The sequence below is a fragment of the Dermacentor silvarum genome, chromosome 4 (assembly GCF_013339745.2).
Source record: "Dermacentor silvarum isolate Dsil-2018 chromosome 4, BIME_Dsil_1.4, whole genome shotgun sequence".
NCBI lineage: Eukaryota > Metazoa > Arthropoda > Arachnida > Ixodida > Ixodidae > Dermacentor > Dermacentor silvarum.
The window spans coordinates 27,121,506-27,142,033 of record NC_051157.2 but is presented as its reverse complement, the minus strand read 5'-3'; the positions used below and the strand labels follow the sequence as shown (position 1 = coordinate 27,142,033).

The window sequence follows — 20,528 nt, the reverse complement described above, 5'->3', positions numbered from 1 at the left end:
TTCCTACTGCGTTATCGTGCCATATTTTCGCCTAATGCGCCGCATCAGTAAACTTCTTTTTAATTTTAAAGAAAATGTTAGTTGAGAAGTTAATTGTTGCTAGTTAGGCACAGCAATAACGGTAGACGACTGTGCAAGAGAAGTGGCACGAACATAACTATTGGGTAAAGAGGTAACAAGCAGCCCTAAAGCTAAACATTTCTGAACAAGCCGTCAAGCTGAGCTTTCTTTTCTTCCACGTTCTACCTGAGCTATGTCATTCTGTTATTTTCTTCCTGCTTCAATACCTACTGGCCTAGGAGTCCTATTTTCTCGGTTAGACGCACAAGCACCACACGCAGTGCGTCACACGCCGAAGAAAAAAATTGGCCGCCATCCTGCCCTGCGAAGGGAATGTCCAGCGAAGCTGTATGAAACACCATACATATGGTCGAGCATTGTATTCACGCTGTTCTGTTTACGTCTGTAATTTCCGTGGCCTACCCATGGCAGTCTTAGAATGAACTGAATGAGTTGCTAGACGGGTCTCCCTTTTATATATGAAAGCGTGGTGACGCGTCAGTAAGTGTATATATATACAGAGTGTTTCAACGAACACTTTCAAAAATTCTTAAAGGTTGCCTGTGGGAGATAGCACAATTATAGTTCATTGAGCTGGTCTACTTGAAGAGGCGGACATTACTTGCACAAGAAATTGAACTGCATAATCGAATAATTAGCAAAAATTTATTAATTAACTTTTTAACTAATTGCCCGATGGCCCATATTGCAATTTACAAATTGTAGCCGTGGAGTTCGCAAGGTGGATCCACTTGGAACGAATTCTCGGGATGACACCAGTTTCGAGATATTAATTCCCGAACTTTGCAAAGAAATGCATTGGCGTTCCAGTTAATATTGTGCTTCAATGCATAAAGCGACGTTTTGTTAAGAACTTAACTGGAACGCCAATGCATTTCTTCGCAATGCATTTCTTCGTGGTGTCGCAGCCAATGGTAATTTAGGTGTGGTTTCGCTGCTACAGAGGCCGGTGTTTTTTCTCAATGGTCCATTTGATGCTTTCGCATCAAAATCATTTGAGCTATATTTCTGGATTACAGAATACATACCAAGAGAAGGGAAGCGCAGTCGCGAACGGCAGAAAATTAGGAGGGGTGATGAAGTTAGGAAATTTTCAGGCGCAAGTTGGAATCAGATAGCGCAAGACAGGGGTAATTGGAGATCGCAGGGAGAGGCCTTCGTCCTGCAGGGGGCATAAATACAGGCTGCTTATGACGATGATGATATTTCTGGATTACAGCTTTATAGTACAGAACGGGCAACTTTACTAAGATTGGGTAAGACATGCAATAAAACGAGGTAAAATCAATCAGGGTGACAATGCCACATTGACATTTATGCCCCAGTTCAAGCAGCGTCATGCAATGTCGCAGATATTGCATCTGTCAGATTAGTTATGCGGAATCCCTCAAGGGGGAGGAAAGATCGTGGAAGGGAAATGTCATCCATCTGAGTGCAGCACGAAGTTGCAAAGGAAACCCATAAGGCTTTCTCTTCACAGTTCAAGAATAATGTATCCTGTCCAGAGATCGAAACGAGTATTTCCAGGGCCAATGCTTTTCCAGAGTGGTCGCTCTACCACATGCGCTAACCATGATGCTAGCAGACAAATCGAAGCCCAGGGACACTGCATATGGCAAATTAGTTCCGCGGAAGCCCAGTAGGTTGTGGTAGGTTTCCTTTGTCGATTCGTGCTGCTCAAGTATGTAACCTCCTTGGGGCTAGTCGTACAACTGGGTGGATGCCAGTTTTCCCCTTCTAAGAACCTTCCTACACCTTGTGGGCTTCCGCAAAACTTCAGTGCCATACCCAATGTAACCTGAGCACCAAGTTATCGATTAATTCGACCTCGCTCGGCGATCTGCTAGCCTGGTGGTTAGCTCAGATGGTAGAGCAACCGTCTAGGGAAGGCTTTGATCCCTGATTCTATCCCCGGACAACGATGAATTTTTGTTTAACTCTGAAGCTTTCTTTCTGAGAAATCTGTATGAATTTCCCTTGTAAGATTTCTATTATGCTACATTCAAGTGGATGACTCTTTTTTCCAGCTTTAGCATCTGACCGAGGGTAGTAAGACGGTCATTAACCAGGAAAAAGGATTGCGGTGTATTCTATAATGAGCGCAAGTCCAAATGTTTGTATAGACTACTTGCACGCAAAAAGAACATTGCGAACCAACTTCGCGCTTTCCAGGGGGCTTGACGGGCACGCTTGTTTTCTTGTTCTTTGAAACGAAAGCTTCATTACGCTACCTCGGGCAGCCGTCGGTAACTCAACAGTTTTCACCTTGAGAGCTAGAGGTCAAACCACAAGAGAGCATTAAGGCGCGTTTATAGTCCGACGTTATCGGCACGCGGGCGAGCGTCAACAGACGCCGGGCGCGTCGGAACGCATTGGCCGCTCGTCCGGTTACGTTGGCGGCGCCAGTACGTCGAACCATCGGTCGAACTATAGCCGCTGTTGTTCTCGCCAACGTGACATATTGTGTGCGTGCGTTCACGCTACGTCGGACTCTATTTAGGCCTTTACGGAGCCCTGAAAGGAGACATTGCCGCCGTTGCCCGAGTAGAGTTGGGCCCGGCTGCGAATTGCAACCAAGTCTTACTACTTTACTGATCACCGCAGTGTCTTCATAGGCATACAAACATGATGAATGAACACTGTATTCATTGTAAACATGTCTGTATATCATTGCGAAACCACACCTCGGCCACAGCTCGACAATGGGCCTAGCCAGGGCAGTGAAGCTTTCGCTATCAACCAGGGTTAACCAAAGCTAAAACACACCATTTTTTTTATTTGCTTTGATTTGATTGAGTGATTTCCCATAGAATCAAGAGACAAGGAATAAAGGCATACAATTGCCTGCCAAAGGTCCCTTCCCCCTATATAGTTCGACATTGGTAACACAAGCATGCTGACCATAATTAACATAACAAACAAAAATAGCAACAATTCAACTTACTTTTTAAGCACCTCTCAGTATAAGATGCAATACAAAGATAGAAAGATGACGTAGGAGAAGCCCACACACCAGCTTCGTCTTAGCGCCTTTACCTGAAGGTTGATTTGAACGAGTGACAAGATCTGAAACCCGGTAGTTGCTCCATGGATGGCATTTCTGAATGTTTATCAACAGAAATCCCAGGACACCTAAGCACTTATTCTATAGTTGTGAATGTGAAAGCATTAACCTCCAATTGAACGCCGCTGGGGGGTCCTTAGAGTTATGAACGCCTCGTGGGCAAGCGAGCGCATTGAGACGCTTGGCCAACGCCTATTAGATAGCGCAAGGCCGGTGCACTTCGATCCGTGACGTGGTGCTACTTTGCCCGACTGCCATAGAATCTAATGGGGACGCTCCCAAGTAAGCAGCAGCGATTGTGACGTCACCGCTTTCGTCACGCCTGGCTTGGAAATGTAAATTTCGCTCCAAGTAGCATGATGTCATAAAGCAGAGTGTACAGGTGTGCAATCTCGGAGGCGCTGATTTAGTCCCGTGGGTAAGACACTCGGCTTCTGAGCGTGGGGTTGTAGGTTTGAAACTCACAACCGTCAACGTCTTTCCGTTCGAATTTATTCTCTTTTTTAAACATTAATCTCTTCTTAACGATTACCAAGGAAAAATAACAACTTTATTGAGGTCCTTCGGAACGTGAAGGCGAAGTTAATACGCAGGTGAGAGCTTGCGCGGACAAAGCACGCGCGAATAACACAGACTTGAGAGGGCGAGGATGACGTGGCGTCGCGGCGATGCCCTCTCCTCACGCAACACTTGGTGCGCCAGCACGGCAGCAGGTCTTCACTTTCACCCACCCTGCTCCGTCTAGGCGAGCACGTGACGTGGCATCGCAGCCAATGGGAATTTAGGTGCCGTTTCGCGCTCAATAGGCCATTTGATGCTTTCGAATAACTAACCGTACAAGATCACACATTCTTAGGCACAAGAGGCGTTCATTATTGATCTAGTCGAATTTATTTCCAAGAACAGTGTCAAGTGCAGAATCCCCGAAACTCAAATGACCACACATTAAAACAATGTCTACATTACAGTTCGTTCATCCAATTTTCCCCCCTAGGTGTAGCAACGATGAACGGCGAAGTGTGGGAACACAACCGGAGATTTTGTCTTCACGTCCTCCGGAATCTTGGTTATGGCAAGACTTCCATGGAAGAACACGTAAAGGCAAGTATCTCTTGCGGAGACGCCGGCTTCCAACGTGCTTGGGGTGTGGTACTGAAAAAACACGGCTGGTAATAGTGGCTATAGAGTTCATGATCGCTTTTAAAGCGACCGCTATAGCCAAAATCTTGTATCTCCCCATTGTGCGTCGTTATGTCATATTTTTTGTAGCGTGAGCTACACTGGCCGAGGTTGAGCAGTTTCGCGTGGCTCCTGGAGAGCCGTCCTGCGCATGCGCGAGGAGCAGTGACGTCACACGGCGCACAGCTGGCGCGCCGGACGTTTGCCGGGCGTTTGCGCTGGGCGTTTGCCAATGTGGTATAGCCATGGAGAAGGAGCGCTAAATTGCTGCTCAGCGGCGTAGAAGAGCAGAGAAGCTTAACTCATCAGATCCCGAAGTAGTTGCCTGGTAATTAGCGATTTAGCGTAGGAATAATGAACAGAAGAAGGCTAAACAGTGCTGCGGAGACACCGGGGAAAAGGGAGAAACGTCTAGCAAAGCGGTGTCGCCAGGAGGCTGAACCACGTGCCCGACCATCTCAGCAGCAGCAACAACAAGACGCCGTCGATGACGTCAAGGCTCGCCGATTGACTGACTATACGGTGAAACTTAGCGAAAGCGCCAGTGCGACTCGGACCTTCGAGACGGACTTCGTAAACAATCCGTTTGGATATGTGTGCGACGTGTGTGTAAGACTGTGGCACGGGAAAGACTTGACGCCGGTAAGTAGTGCCATGCGTGAAACGTTGAGTTTAGCGACGCCGCCTGAGTGGGGTGAAACCGTGGCGGGGGTTTGTACAACGTGCAAGAACTTTCTCGTTAAGCAAAAGATTCCACTCTTTAGCGTTAGTTACCAATGGGTATCGTTACCCGCCCAAGCCACCAGGTGTACCGGTTCTGAAAGATGTGACCGACTTACCTCACGCTACGTATATCCTGGCATGGCCGAGCTAAGCCACTGCTAATTTTTTATTGCGATGGGCATGCTTTGCTTGCTTCAGCAAACCCGAACCCGAGCCTGGAGGTTCAACTTCGGGCCATCAAAAGAGCCGAGTAGGTGGCTGTAAGGCATCACCTGATAGGCACCCCTCAGTAAGCCAAATTAACAAAATAAAGTTGTTTCGTCCTCCTTACTTCAGGCGTTACGAGTCTATCTATCTTGTCTCTTACGCCGACCCTATTGGTTCATGTTGTCTACCAGCTTGGGCCACTGCGTATGTGCTCCTGGTTGGGGTGCCATCGTGGTCGTACCCTATAGTCGTCATTCCAGCTTCGGGATCTGACTCTCGCCATGCCGTCGCCGTCGCGCCTTCTACGCCGACCCAGTGGCTCAAATTGTCTAATAGCCTTGGGCCACAAGGTATGGGCTCGTGGTCGTAATGCCGTCATGGCCATTGCATCGTCGTCATTCCAGCTTTGGCATCCGACTCTTTTCATGCCGTCCTCATCAGCCCATAGTCGCCGTACAGTCGTCATGCATTCGCTGCCACACCGCCGTCGCGACGCCGTCGGGGTCGTCTCTCCAGCTTCGTCGTCCAACTCTCATCATGCCGCCGTCGTCTCTCCAGCTTCGTCGTCATACAGTCATCGTGACGCACCATTATCGCCATACACTCGTCTTCATTTCGTTGTTCTCACACCATTTTCGTGCCATCGTTGCCACTGCGTCGTCCTCGCATGCAGTCGTCGTCATGCATTCGTTGTCATACCATCGCGATCGTTCCATCGTCGACATTCTAACATCGTCATCCTACTATCGTCATACCATCGACTCCGGTCCATCGTTGTCACACCGTCGTCGTCACGTAGTCGTTTTATCGGTGTCATCACTTCAGTAATGTTATCTTATTGTCGCCGTGCCTTAATCGTCGAAACACATTCGTTAATCCATCGGCGTCAATCCCCTTTCTACATTCTATTGCAATTGTGCTGTCGTCATTCAATCGTGATTATGCGCTGTTGTCACACCATCGTCTTCACTGCGTCGTCGTCAGACAGTCGTCATTACGCATTCGTTGTCATACCATCGTAATAATACCGTTGTGGTCATGCCATTGTCGGCCATTGTAAAGTGAGGCGAAACCAGGGTGTTTCGCATATAGCCGAAGCAGCGGTAGCAACAAATAAACGTAACTTCAGAAATTCAGTGTGACGCCACACTTCTCAAATTCTAATCGCATTAGCGTCCACAGTCATCGTGAAATAAGTTCTGTTGCATTTTTTTTTAGTTTAGAAAAATGGAAGGCTAAGCTTCTTTATAGCTGACCGAAAATTCCAAGTACGCTATATACTCTGGCAAAAGTGAAGAAGAAAAAGAAAGCAAGTCCACATAAGTCGTTTTATGCACACACACACACACGCACAATATATATATATATATATATACCTGACCACAAGAACATCACCATGGCCGAGACATAAGGGCGTTAAGAAAAGAGGCGTAAAGTGCACAGCCGACAAATCATATAATATCACTAATAGGCAGTCCGTGAGATTTGTGTCCGCTAAGAAGTCACGAAGAGAGCTGATGCAAGTCTGCTTATGAGGACGTGGCCACCGTCCGCTCATAGAGGGCGTCTGTCAAGGATGTTTGCTGAACTAGGAAGCTTACCAACGAATATGCGACCGGTATGGCCAGCAACACGGCAACAAAGAACGTCAAACGCAAAGTGAGAGAGGCTGATACAAGGTTATGGTTGGCGGCCAATGGAAAAGAAACCTGCTATGACTAACTACCTCAAAGGAAAAAAGGAAATCAGGGAAGAAACAATCTAGGAAAACTCAAAGGGAAGCTCCTTACATTTAGAAGCGAGATCAGGATGCCTTAGAACGCGCAGTTGTAAAGCGAAGTACACCAAGGAAGTACACCGCTGTGGTAAAGCTAGAGAAACGGTGGAGCATGTTTTATTGGAATGTGAAGAACTCTACCCAGCTGCAAGTCTAGGCTCCTCTGACCTCCTTGAATTCCTTGGGTTCAGGGATAGCACGGGCAAAGTAAACTTGTCAGCTGTAAATATTAGTAAGAGGCGGTTGGAGGTTTGGTGGCAGAAAAGTAGGGAGACCACAAACAACGGAGACGTACAGAAACAGAGTTCCCAGTAATGGTTCAAAAAGGTTGATGCCTGAAATTCTTTGTATTGTGTGTTTCTCAAAAATAAAGGTAGGACATTAGGCAAAATAATAACGAGAGCTTGGTGGCGCAACCCACCACCCTGCTTCAAAGGGGACGCTCATAGCATCCATCCATCCATCCACGCTATACTTGCTGCTTCGACTACTTTCGCTTTCAACTTGCGTCTGTGTCCTCACTTCTGTGTCCTGACACGGATAAAGCTTCTCACATTGAGAACGAAAATTTCACACAAATCACTGAAGGCCAATCAGGCGCCTGCATATAAAATCATTTTAGCTGTTAATAACCTAATTTCTCCAAGGAAGAACATTAGGTTCAGCTAGGGGAGGCTACGTTTCAGCAGTATAAGTAGATTCTGCTCCTGCGATAGCAAAGCGAGTAATTTTACCTTGAGAGGACACTTTCTTTCGGGACGCTCGTCCTGCGACGTAGATGTAGCGTATAATTAAATAAAAGCGTGGCGGCCCTTCAAGCTTCAATTATGAGCAAGAAAGTGGTGGCTTATTCACCCTGAAGTTCTCACGGCGGCCAATCCTGACAATTATGGATTCCCACTGAGCGCCAACTCGGGTCCTGTTTGCCCCTACAGAGATAAACGGGATGGGAAAGGCAGGGAGATTAAGCGGACAATATTCTGGTTTGCTACCCTGCACTAGGGGAAGGGTTACGTTCTGAAGGAACCGAAGAACCAACCTGGCAGGTTCCGAGAATCCCTCATCCGCCAAAAGTGGTCAAGTGCGAGGAAACACTTTGAAATCCCGGACGTCAGCTTGGCGTACCCTCACTGAAGCTTCAGCGTGGAAATTTAAAGAACTTTCTGCATTGGCGATCAACCTTTTTTCGCCAAACGAATGGAAGTAGTTTCAAAGAACACTTTCCTTGCCCAAGGGCGCAGTGGGCCGAGCACCAAAAGCAGCGTCGAGCACGCTCTCAAAGCCCTGAACCAGGGTGCGCGTACCCTCCCTCCCCCACGCCCTTCCGTGTCCCGCCATAATGCGTCCCTCATCAGGCAGACCTATAGACACTGACCCTTCTCGAATGACGCCATCCACAGCCGCATTGAATCAGCGCCACCGCCGCCCATCCTGCCATGTGCGTGGGATTTCCCCGACCCTCCTCGCACATACTGGGCCTGGGCAAGTTCTATCCCGACCATTCTATCCCACCATGCGCACCGCTACTTGGGAAAGTTTGATGAAGTTTTCACGGGAAACTCGGTTAACGCTCTGTCCTCGCCTCACACATCCTCCACATCCAAGTCACCACCGGTACCTTCATAATCACAAGTTGTACATAGAACGGCGACGCGGAGAAAGCATCGCAAGAATATTTTTTTTTTAATTCTTTCAACGCATTTCATTATTCTCTTCTAGTATTTGTGTCACCTTGCCGTGTTTTTATTTTATTTTTAAGGAAGCTAAACATCTGCCGACGCCGTCTCTTCCTTTAGGTATGTACCGTAACCTCTCATTGAGGGAGGTTACGGTACATACTGATGCGGAATTTTTTGTGCAAATTTTTCAATGTTGCTCTTTCGTGTACCTTTAGGCCTGACCGCTGTGTTACTGTGCATGTTTTTGTGTGAAAACGAAATGTTCTAAGGATAGTCGCTGAATGTCCTGAACCACTGGTACAACGCAGGACGAGTGTCAGAGCCTAATAGAGAAAGTGGCCGAGGCGAAGGGAGCACCCATCGCCTTCCAGGACTACCTGCTAACCAGCACGTCAAATAACATTTCGGCACTGGTCTACGGCCGCGGGTACCCGTTCGACCACCCGCGTCGCCGTTTTCTCGACGACCTCCTCAACGACCTGTTCAGGGCTATCCGGGCCGGTAGCCTGGTCGAATTCGTGCCTCCCTTCCTCCTGAACGTCGTTTCCAAACTGCCTTCAACGCGCCAGACGGCCATTGTCTCCTAAACTCTTGGAGTTCATTGAGGACAGCAAGTGAGTTTTTCGCATGCGGTATCCAACCACCGGGCGTGTGGCACGACTAACCTACCCATCTGTCATATATCTGTCCTGTATCGCTTTCAATCTGTCTATCTATCTCTCTCCCTCTGGGCTGCCAGTGGGAACAAGCACTACATTATCGTTGCTGTTACTTTTTCAAATAATAATTGCACAAACTACGAGCAAATGCGGACGTGAAATAAAGTTGGCCATCAATGATTGCGTTTTATGTGACACGTGCACAGACGCAGGGTAATATGTTATGTCACGAGTGGTTTCGATGACATGTGTGTGAAAGGGGGCAGTATGGTATACTCTGACGATTTCTCGATTGACGTATTGATAGTTTAACTGATTGATTGATTGATTGATTGATTGATTGATTGATTGATTGATTGATTGATTGATTGATTGATTGATTGATTGATTGATTGATTGATTGATTGAACTTTTGTTTTCTTCAAAGTTTAGACGGAGCCTAGTACTAAACTTCTAAAAAATTCAATTATGGGGTTTTACGTGCCAAAACCACGATCTGATTATGAAGCACGCCGTAGAGGGGGACTCCGGAAAATTTGGACCACCTGGGGTTCTTTAACGTGCACCATAGCCACTAAGCAACCACGGCGGGTGACTAAACATATCTGACAAAGGTATCCGCTCCGCATTACAGTTAGGACAACGAATATCAAACATTTCTCAACATGATGCAGTTGTACTCAAAATAAGGCGCAACAATCAATGTAAGCATACTCAACAAATACAACCGTAACCATATAATTTCACATACACAAGTTTTGTAACGAATAATAATTCAGCATTGAATCAGTAAATGCAAAAGAATTGCATAATTGCCCACATATACAGGGTGTTTCAGCGAACATTTCGTCGATCACTGCAGCGAACACAAGCGTCGTTTTATGCACTGAAGCACAAATGTAACTGGAACGCCAATGCATTCCTCCGCAAAGTTCGGTAATTAATATCTCTAAACTGGTGGATATCTCTAAGTGGATCCTCCTTGCGAACTGCATGGCTAGAATTTGTAAATTGCAGTATGGTTCATAAGACTTAATTAATCATAAACTTTATTGGTGAATTGTTGTGAATGAGTCTACTATGCATTTAAATTTTTTGTGCAACTAATGTCCGCCTCTTCGAGGAACCCACCTCATGAACTAGAATTGTGCTATCTGCCACAGGCAACTTGTAAAAGTTTTTGAAAGAGTTCGCTGAAACACCCGGTATACTAATGTATCTTAGTCGAGCAATTAAACATTCATCCTATCAGTGTTGTATCAACCTTTCCGCAAAAGTACCCTTTGAAGCAAGTAATTTTTTAACTTGCCCAACATTATGATAATAATGTTGGGCAAGTTAAATGTTTATAACTAATGCAATAAAGTTTATAAACGTCTAAAAACGTCTAAAACCAACATTATCATAACCGCACACCATCGCAGAAGTTTTAATAACGGTGCGTTAATCATCGGCGCTAATGGTGTGAAGAACCGCGTCAATTGACCGCTTTTACCTGAGCCCGCTTCATTAATGCTGCAGTTGCTCGGTTAGCGCTGGCTATTCATGGTCTTGTATTATATTAAAATGAAACGCGTCAGCCTGCGTCTGCGGTTTACGCTGCTGTTTTTGTGCAACAGGAGCAGTGTCATTGCTGGGTCGTTAAACCAGTAAATTAAGCATCCTTGCGTTCCTCATTGAAGTTCAGTGAACTGGTCAGCGAACTGTCAGTCGTTCGAACTTGACTGGCTGACGGCCGCAAACATGTCGGTCAGCATGGAGTCGATTTTAACACTTATTATAATGTACTTAGCGACGTCAGTGTGATTTAATCAAGATTGAGCGGCACTGGAGGGGAGGTGAACAACCTCATGAGAATATTGATAGGGTCGGTCGAGCAGACGTTTCCTTTCTTGTTTTTCTTTTTTTTTTCTGCAAGCACTGCACTTCTTAAGTACCTTTTCGCTAGCAATTTGCGGCAAATGATACGTGCTTTAAACTGCTCATGCTCAAACATAGCTAAACTACACTGGGTTTTCTCGAAAACTGTTTCTGGAGAAAGCTTTAATTCGCTTAGTAAGAGTTTTGGATTTCTTATCCTGAGACGCCCTTCGCACTAAAATAGACACACACATAACAGAGAAACACCATTCCTAAAATATAGAAACCTCCGGTTTGGGTACAAAATACAAGTTCGGTGAGTTCATCTTCAGGACTAAGGGCCAACAGACGAGGGACGATCATAGAAAAGGTAAACACCAGCCCTGTGTGTGCGTGCGTGCGTGTGCGTGTGTGCGTGTGTGTGCGTGTGTGTGTGTGTGTGTGTGTGTGTGTGTGTGTGTGTGTGTGTGTGTGTGTGTGTGTGTGTGTGTGTGTGTGTGTGTGTGTGTGTGTGTGGTGTGTGTGTGTGTGGTGTGTGTGTGCGTGCGTGCGTGTGTGCGTGTGCGTGCGTGTGTGTGTGGTGTGTGTGTGTGTGTGTGTGTGTGTGTGTGTGTGTGTGTGTGTGTGGGTGTGGTGGTGTGTGTGTGGTGTGTGTGTGCGTGCGTGCGTGCTGTGCGTGCGTGGTGCGTGCGTGCGTGCGGTGTGCGCGCGTGTGTGTGTGCGTGCGTGCGTGCGCGCGTGCGTGCGTGCGTGTGTGTGTGTGTGGTGTGTGTGTGTGTGTGTGTGTGTGTGTGTGTGTGTGTGTGTGTGTGTGTGTGTGTGTGTGTGTGTGTGTGTGTGTGTGCGTGCGTGCGTGTGTGCGCGCGCGTGTGCGTGCGTGTGTGTGTGTGTGTGTGTGTGTGTGTGTGTGTGTGTGTGTGTGTGTGTGTGTGTGTGGTGTGTGTGTGTGTGTGTGTGTGTGTGTGTGTGTGTGTGTGTGTGTGTGTGTGGTGTGTGTGTGTGTGTGTGTGTGTGTGTGTGTGTGTGTGTGTGTGTGTGTGTGTGTGTGTGTGGTGTGTGTGTGTGTGTGTGTGTGTGTGTGTGTGTGTGTGTGTGTGTGTGTGTGTGTGTGTGTTTTTAGACCGTAATATTCTTAGTAAATGTTCTAAATACAAAATTTCAAGTGCCACGTTTTTAACTCTGTGACTCAGTAATAAATAATGGCATCAAAATTCTGGAAATGGTAACTATTGACATCCACAGCAGACAAAATCAATTTATTATACACCACTCTGAAATGCATAGCTCTTATATGTGAGTGAGACTTTTAGAAAACCCTGTTAAACGTTGTAATAATTTCATCTAAGCTGGAATTTATCATCAAACTTATCTGTTTTAAATACTCGAACAGTTTCAGTTTACAGAACTGTCATATCTGTATTTGCTACGGTGTTATGGATTTCCTAACTTTGTGCTTAATTATTTTTAATGAACAATTGTCGAAATTTTTTTTGTTTGTTAGAAATCAAAAGTCTCCCGCTTATACAGCTTGTGAAATTTCTCTCTCAAAGGCAACAAATATCATTCGAATTGGTGGAGCGGTCTTCTCAAAAGCATTTCAGCGTTTTATAGTATTTTAATGGGAACATAGGAGTTACCCCTGAGCTGAAGCTTCCTCTTAATGCGGTAATAGAAGGTAGCCCCGAGCTTCTTTTCAGACGCTTCGATAAAATGGTCATACATGTTCACTGCTCCAACGGAAAGCCGCCTTTCCTGGTGATTTCAGAAAACAGATCGAGGAGCACAGGGCAACCCTCGACGAGCATTTCAATCGTGACTTCATCGACGGATATCTAAAGAAGACCAAGGAGCACGACGCTGATCCAGATTTAAATTTTCAGGGTGAGTCGACTTTTTCTCGCGACCTATGGATAACCGGCGGACCATTAGAGTCACAGAATGGATACCACGAGAAGGGAAGCGCAGTCGAGGATGGCAGAAAATTAGGTGGGGTGATGAAGTTAGAAAATTTGCAGGCGCTAGTTGGAATCATCTAGCGCAAGACAGGGGTAAGTGGAGATCGCAGGGAGAGGCCTTCGTCCTGCAGTGGACATGAATAGGCTGATGATGATGATGACGACGACGACGACGATGATGATGATGATGACGATGATGATGAAATCCACCGAACGGTCAAAGTTCGTGCAAGCTATCGGTCGCTAGCACTGATGCACACGGTCACAAACATCATCAAAACCGGCGCTGTACAATCATATTAAAAGTCATGGCTTTCTTTGTCACTTCCGTGGAGTTTCGTGGTCGTCGATGTGACCGAATAGCAGCAGAGCGTGCGAGGCTGGAGAGAGCGACACGATTGGGAGAGGGCGAAGGCACCGTAAGGAGGAACACACGGGTGCATCGCGAAGCTGAGAAGCTTATATCACGTGACGTAAAGAGGAGGAGAGCTGCGGACCAGCGAGGAGTGGCGGCGGCGAGAATTGGAATTATGCCAGCGCATGCGTCACTTGCGATCCCGCCACCTGAACTTTTGCGCGGCTTCTCCACACTTGGCGTGATTACGTCACGCCAGGTGTTCTTGCGCCTGCACCGCTCAGCTGAAATGGAGACAACATTTTTGTTACGTACCAACTGTGTCCGTGTGTGACGTGTCCCTATATGTGAAGTTTGTTAGCAAAAAAAAACATTAAATTTCACATCATGCCCCGAGGACTTTCTCTGCTATCTTAGGATGAAGCTATAGGTGTGCGTTATAGCACTGGGACCGACAAGTTTAACATGTCGCTACCGCTAACTGCGGCTACCACGCGTGACATCTGCCAACCTTCGCGCACGTGCTAGCTAATCCGAGTCTCCCATACCACCAACTTGCTCAGCAAGGATTAATTAAAGGATTAAGGATCAGCAAGATACAGCGGCTCGGGCCGCTGTATCTTGACAGCCGTCTGCGGCGGGGTCAGAGTCCGCCCTAAGCTCTATTTTCGAGGCTTAGTTCGCGTTGATCGAGCGGTATCACGAAATTCAATTCGGCCGAGGCTTAGCCGCGCTTACTCACTCCAGCGTTTTGACAGCGAGTTTCTGCGGTCATCGAGTGAGAATGCGTTCTTGTTTGCTTGTGCGCGCGTGAGACCATGCTTGTTAATTTAGTTAGTATGACTACGTTTACAAGTTTATACGGCCGATAAAACTACTATCCTTACTTTGTATAGCTGTCCACTAATTTGCTATCGCAATCGATGCTTCGCCTTACGGGAGAAACTGCGACTTTCTTTACTCCCTCTTTCCCAGAGAGAGTTAAAGGCTCGTTATATTTTTACGGCAATAGAGAACAAAACGTTGCAAATATTCATTCTTCAGCTGCAGGAGCTGACCCAGGGCCGGATAATGCATCAATTGTGGGCCAAAATGTCATTATATAGTCTTGATTGGTGCTTCTTGGATCCCTGGTGCTCGAAGGAGTCCTTCTCAGGAGGCTTAAGATGGGTTTTGTAACAGAATACGTTGGATGTATGCTAACAGCTAGTTTATTGGGACTGTAAGTGCCAATAACCTTATACGGTACACTCTTAAAAAAAGATTCCAACCTTTGGTGCTTATCTTGTCCGACAAAAATAATCGTCATCTGCCTTGCTTGCGTTTCTTTTCATGAAACTCTGCGCTCGCTTCTTTCCTGTCGATAATGCTCTGTCACGCTAATAACAAGCATGTCGTTCGTGGCCTGAAGTACTGAGCTCGCAGCGTTAAAAAAAGGAAATGCTATTTAGATAGATGACGATTATCGTTGTGGGACAAGATAAGCTCCAAAAGGAGCAAACTTCTGTAAGAGTGGGCACTAAAAAAAATGACACCCTTTCGGGCTTTCGGGCATATCATGCCCCCAAGAAAAAATTGTCTTGCGTCTTACTTGCCTTTTCTTTCTTTGAAACTCTGCGCTCGCTGCTTTCATGTCAAGAACGCTGTGTCTCGCAGATACGCACATGCCGTTCGTGACCTGAAAGTACCGGGCACTCAGCGTTAATGAAAGGGAAGGCAGGCAAGATAAATTACGTTTGGCGTTTGGGGGGCAAGCTAAGCCTAAAGGGTGCGAACTCTTGTTCTAGTGGGGTCTTAACGCCGTTGGTAAGATATAGCTGAATGTCGCGCAGAGCGGTATCTCCTGGGCAACCTGCTGAGCTTCTTCATCGCCGGCTCGAACACCGTGGCAGTCACCCTCCAGTGGCACGTCTTGAACTTGGCCGACAAGCCGGACACGGTGCAGGCCAGGATTCGCCGCGAGATCGACGAAGTGGTGGGCAAAGAGAGGCAGCCCGCGTGGGAGGACAGGAACAAGATGCCTTACACGATGGCCTGCATCTGGGAGATGTACCGCTGGAAGACCGTGTCGCCTCTCGGTGTGCCCAGAAGGTAAAGGAAACGTTTACATAAGAAAAGTGTTACGATAAATGCATCTACTACTGCTAACATATGGAGCTGAAACTGGAGATACAAAAGAAACTCGAGAAGCTAAGGACTGCGCCACGGGCGACGTAATGGAGAATTATTTGTCTAATTTCAATAGGCAGAAGGATGGCACTGTCGGTTATATTAAGGAGCCAGCCTGCTGCCTGATATTCTAGTTATCATTAAGAAGAATAAATGTTTAATCTGGTTGTCTATTGCGTAGTTTAGGTAACCGGTGCTTCATTATAGAAACATAATGAATACCGAGGGAAGGGAAACGCATTATAGTGCGGCAGAGAATCACGTGGTGTGGTGAGTTAAAGAAATTTGCAGACGCATAGCGCGAATTTGTCTGACAGAAAATAGGGATTATTGAATATCGCTGGCAGAGGCCTTTGTAATGCAATGGTCCCCTAGACATAAAATATAATGATGGTAATGACAATAATTATGAGGATGATTATTCTTATTATTACAACTTTTGTATGTCTGCAATATTAAAGCAGCAAATAAGACTCCACGCGTACCCACGCGCTAAAGCACTGAGTGTGTGTATGATTGTGTACGAATATCTTCGCATCTGCGGATGAGCGCCGTCCAAGGACTGAAACCACTATTCATCATTGGTGCCGCAAACAGTACGCTCTGGTAGATATTACTGCTCTTAGTTCACGATGTTTATGAGTCTACGTAGCATCATTTCACCGCTCATTTTGCGTAAGCTGATACTCGGGGGGTAAATTCTTATAAAGCACATAATATTTGCCGTAAAAAGCGAAGCCCTTAGCAGTTTTGATTAACAGAGTCACTTCACATGACTTTCCTTTGTCAATGACCCTTTCAGCGCCGGTGAAGACACGTTCTTCGACGAATATTACATACCGAAAGGAACCACCGTTTGTCCCAACGTGTGGGCGGTGCACAACGACCCTGCGTTCTGGAAGGAGCCTTTCAAGTTCGACCCGGGCCGCTTCTTGAGAGAGGACGGCTCTTTGATTCAACCGAAACCAGAGTACCTGATCCCATTTTCCATCGGTAAGACCAACGCTCCTGCATATGCTTCTCAGTACTCACTAAGGCTCGATTTATGCTGCCCACTGCTGCAGGTCTGTCTTCTCCTTTTTAAGGCATCGCTTTTCGCCAGACGTTCTCCTTGAATCCATCTTTCTGTATGTGCAGCGTTCACAAAAACGGTGACTGAGAGAAGAAATACACACGACATACATTTCGTCTATTAGCCTTCACTTTTCTGAAAGCTCCACGAACTGAAGGAATAATGCTTACTGACTAGCTCAGTTTTCAATTCTAATGCAGTTCTTCTTGAACTCCCGAGAGGGGGAAGGGAGGGAGGGGGGGGGGGGCAGCTTAATTTATTGCCGTTACGACGTCCAGCGCCTGGCTCTTTAGACAGCGTTAAAAGGGCACTTAAGATGCATACAAATGTATCATCATTATCCGCAGCTACAGCAGCAGCAGCAGCTGTAGCAGCCTATTTATGTTCCTTGCAGGATGAACGCCCCTCCAAGCGACCTCTAATTAACCCTGTCTTGTGCCAGCTGATGCTATATTATGCCAGCAAATTTCCTGAATTTGTCACACCACCTAGTTCTCTGCCGTCGCCGACCACGCTTTCCTTTTCTTCGCACTCATTCTGTAACTGGAATAAACAACTGGCTGTCTGCCCCACGCATTGCATATCCTTCCCAAGCCCAGTTCTCCTTAACGTCAACAAACATTTTTTATTGCGATAGCAATTATATGGACACTCCATGCGCATTTTGCCGTCGCCGTCGTCGTCGCCGTGAGGTTCTGTATAAAGTACACCGGCGATAAAACGCGCGCCGTATGTGCGAGTGCCAGCGTGCGAGGGTGAGCCGGCAACCGCAGCCGTATCTCGCGCATGCGAGAGAGGAAGGCAGCCGGAAGCGCGCGCGGTCTTCGTTCGCGCGCGAGGCACGGGGAGGAGGCGACGGAGACGTAGGGGGGGGGGGGGGGGGGGCGTTCTGCTCTTGGCGGCTGCTTCTCAGGAAGCTGCCGCGCCGGCTCCTATCTTGAAAGCGATCTGCGATGTGGCCGAAGTGTGCGCCCGCGGGGACCTCATCTTCAAAGCGATCTGCCATGGGTACAAAGTGCAAAAGTGCATGCGCCGAGTGCCAGTAGCCTCGTATGCGCTGTGCTTTCGACGTTTAGTTCGCGTTGAAGCGAGACGCGACACCCCGCGAAGGTCAATTTGGCCGCTGCTGCTGGCGCGTTTTCTCATTCCATCGTTTCAAACAGTTTCCGCGGTCATCGAGCGAGATGTGTTCATGTTTACCTGTGCGTGCGTGACACCGTGCTTGTTTATTTAGTTAGTAAGCGAATATTTACAACTTTATACGGCCGATAAAACTACTAGCCTTACTTCGCATAGCTGTCTACTAATTTGCTATCGCAATCGTTGCTTCGCCTTTCGGGCGAAACTGCGGCTTTTTTGGCTCCCGCCGTCTGTTCTCTAATGCACAGCACTGCCTTCCTGACTCTTAACGTAACACATGTCATGTTTCGTTCCATCTCTTATCAAGGCCGTTAACTGCTTCTCAAGCTTCTCAGTTAACCTCCAAGTTTCTGCTCCATCTATTAGTACCGGTAAATTGCAAAGATTCGCGCAGGGGCTTACGCTCGAATTTCGAAGTTTCAAAGATGGGAATCGACGTAGGCCTACATTTTTATCCGCTATAGCAATCAGCCCACCAAACAAACGAAACATGACATGTGACAGAACTGATTCGCCATTTATAGACCTGATGTGCAATCCCCGCGTATATAAGCAGCTAGCGCTCTACTTCTTCCCTGTCCCCCTCTCCCTTTTCACAGGTTTATACTTCTTCCCCAGCGCAGGGTAGCTAACCGGGCACGCGTTCGGTTAACCTCAGTACCTTTTCCTTCTTCGCACACTCTCTGTTCATGGGCCTCAGGAAAAAATACAAATTTCATTCCATGCTTAGGGGTGCATTGAATAAAATTTGCATTTCATGCTTAATGATGCCTGTCGGCTGTCCCTTATTAGCCCCAAGAACGACCTACGGGGGCGCTGCGAGCGCCGCTCGCGTGATGACGTCAGGGCACGGACTCGCGCTTGTCGTCTGCTGCCGTTCGGGCGCTGTCCGGGCGCATTCTGCAGTGTGTCCGTTTGTTCACTGTCGTTCTCTGTGCTTGTATACTTATGACGGTCATTTCAAATACATTTTTACGACGTCTTCATTCGCGCAAACTTATTCAAAAAGCTCATTTCCTAGACGAGAATTTATTTCTCAAGGGCAACGCTGCAGTGCCAGCCGAAGGAGCTCAGACCAGCCCATTGCGTGTTTTGCATGCGCGGATCTAGACTTTGCATATTGAGGGACCAATAAAAAAGTATAAATAGCACGTGACTAACAAAAGCATAAACGCATAAACATGGCACATAATAATACCATACCTGCAGTGGTGCAACGAGCATGTCACTATGACTGCTACATTTACCTTGATTTTAACCCATTAACACGTGCTTGCTTATGACGAGTAGCTCATGCTATAATATCTCATTTTTCATTTCTTCTCAGAAACGCTCGGCAGTAACCCGAAGACCTGACACTCCAGTTTAGATTCAACCAGCACCACTTGTTTCTTTAACTGCTTCTCAAAATTAGTCCGTTCTTCACCAGTTAACTTTAAGTAGTGGTAATTTGAAGTAAAGCTAATTGAGGCTTACAGCTATTTGCAGAATACGCAAAGGAATGAACCAATAATTATTCGACTGTTCCGTACGTGCTACACGTTCAACTCACTTGTGCAATTTACTGCTGCTTGTTTCTTAAGTAACAGACATCACGAATCTGTTTGGCGAACTGACACAGGCTGCTCGGTCCAAATTTTTTAGTGAAATATGCCTTTTGGACGGTATGGCTGCAGCTAGAAAGAAAAGCCGAAACCTCATTCATTAGAAATATGGGGCTTATTGAAGATATCGTTATTCCCATGTGGAGGTCAAAAATCAAGTCAATTCATTTGAAGCCTGTGGTGTCTTCTCCATGAGGCGGGTATGTGAGGTTCTCTTTTATGCTCACGAAGCGAATAGTTCTCAGTTTGGGTGTGGTTAACGCAGGATCGAGACATGGTGAGGCAGAAGGCGTTTGAATTTTCCTCTTCAGCGCAGCCTAAGCTGCGCTGTATAGCCTCGAGTATACCTTAGGCATTGCAATTGGCGCTTAAAGAACTGCTTCATCGTTTCAATTCCAAGTTCTAGTGAACTGATGGGTTTCGCGAATAATGCGTGCCTCGCTATAACGACAGTCAGTAGATTTATTTGCGCAAGGGCCGGCTGTGCCATGATGTCGATAAAGGGATCTGAGGGTCACTATAAAACATTTTCTCGCTTGCAATTGATAGGCTCTCGATCTTAACCATAAAACTGTTCCTTCAGGTGATTGCTGTTATGGTATTCGTGAATTATATACATACTATACGTGACGTGCCGTGATGTTAACAGCCGTGAGCAATGCGTTTTCTGGGTGCCTGTTTCAGAGAATGGTGAAAGTATTAGCAAGCGTTTTCATGCAAAATGCGCGCCTAACTCTTCCTTTTACGCATTAATAAAGTAGCCATATTTTACTAGAACAACTCACCATAGTAATAAGAATTACCATAAAAGATTCGCTGAGCAGTTTCTTTCGAACACGCATTTATAATATTGACATGAAATACCAAGATTTTTCTTCCTTATACAATGCAATGTCTCTCATAGCTAAGTACTACGGGAATGTTAAGTGTGTTGTGGAGCATCATACACAACGTCTTGTGTTGAAATTACAGACATTCTTTTTACGCAAAGTTTATGGACAGAC

At 46.6% G+C, this 20,528-nt stretch overlaps 1 protein-coding gene across 1 annotated transcript in view; it reads left to right on the top strand.

Annotated features, from left to right (window-relative positions):
• The window catches only part of LOC119448409 (cytochrome P450 2A3), a 48,365-nt gene that overhangs the window by 17,002 nt on the left and 10,835 nt on the right, over window positions 1-20,528 (top strand). Inside the window, exons 4-8 of the mRNA XM_049665164.1 lie at window positions 4,140-4,246; window positions 9,019-9,293; window positions 12,995-13,110; window positions 15,372-15,630; window positions 16,511-16,701. Coding sequence (XP_049521121.1) covers window positions 4,140-4,246; window positions 9,019-9,293; window positions 12,995-13,110; window positions 15,372-15,630; window positions 16,511-16,701 — 948 coding nt within the window. The remainder of the gene's footprint in view (window positions 1-4,139; window positions 4,247-9,018; window positions 9,294-12,994; window positions 13,111-15,371; window positions 15,631-16,510; window positions 16,702-20,528) is intronic.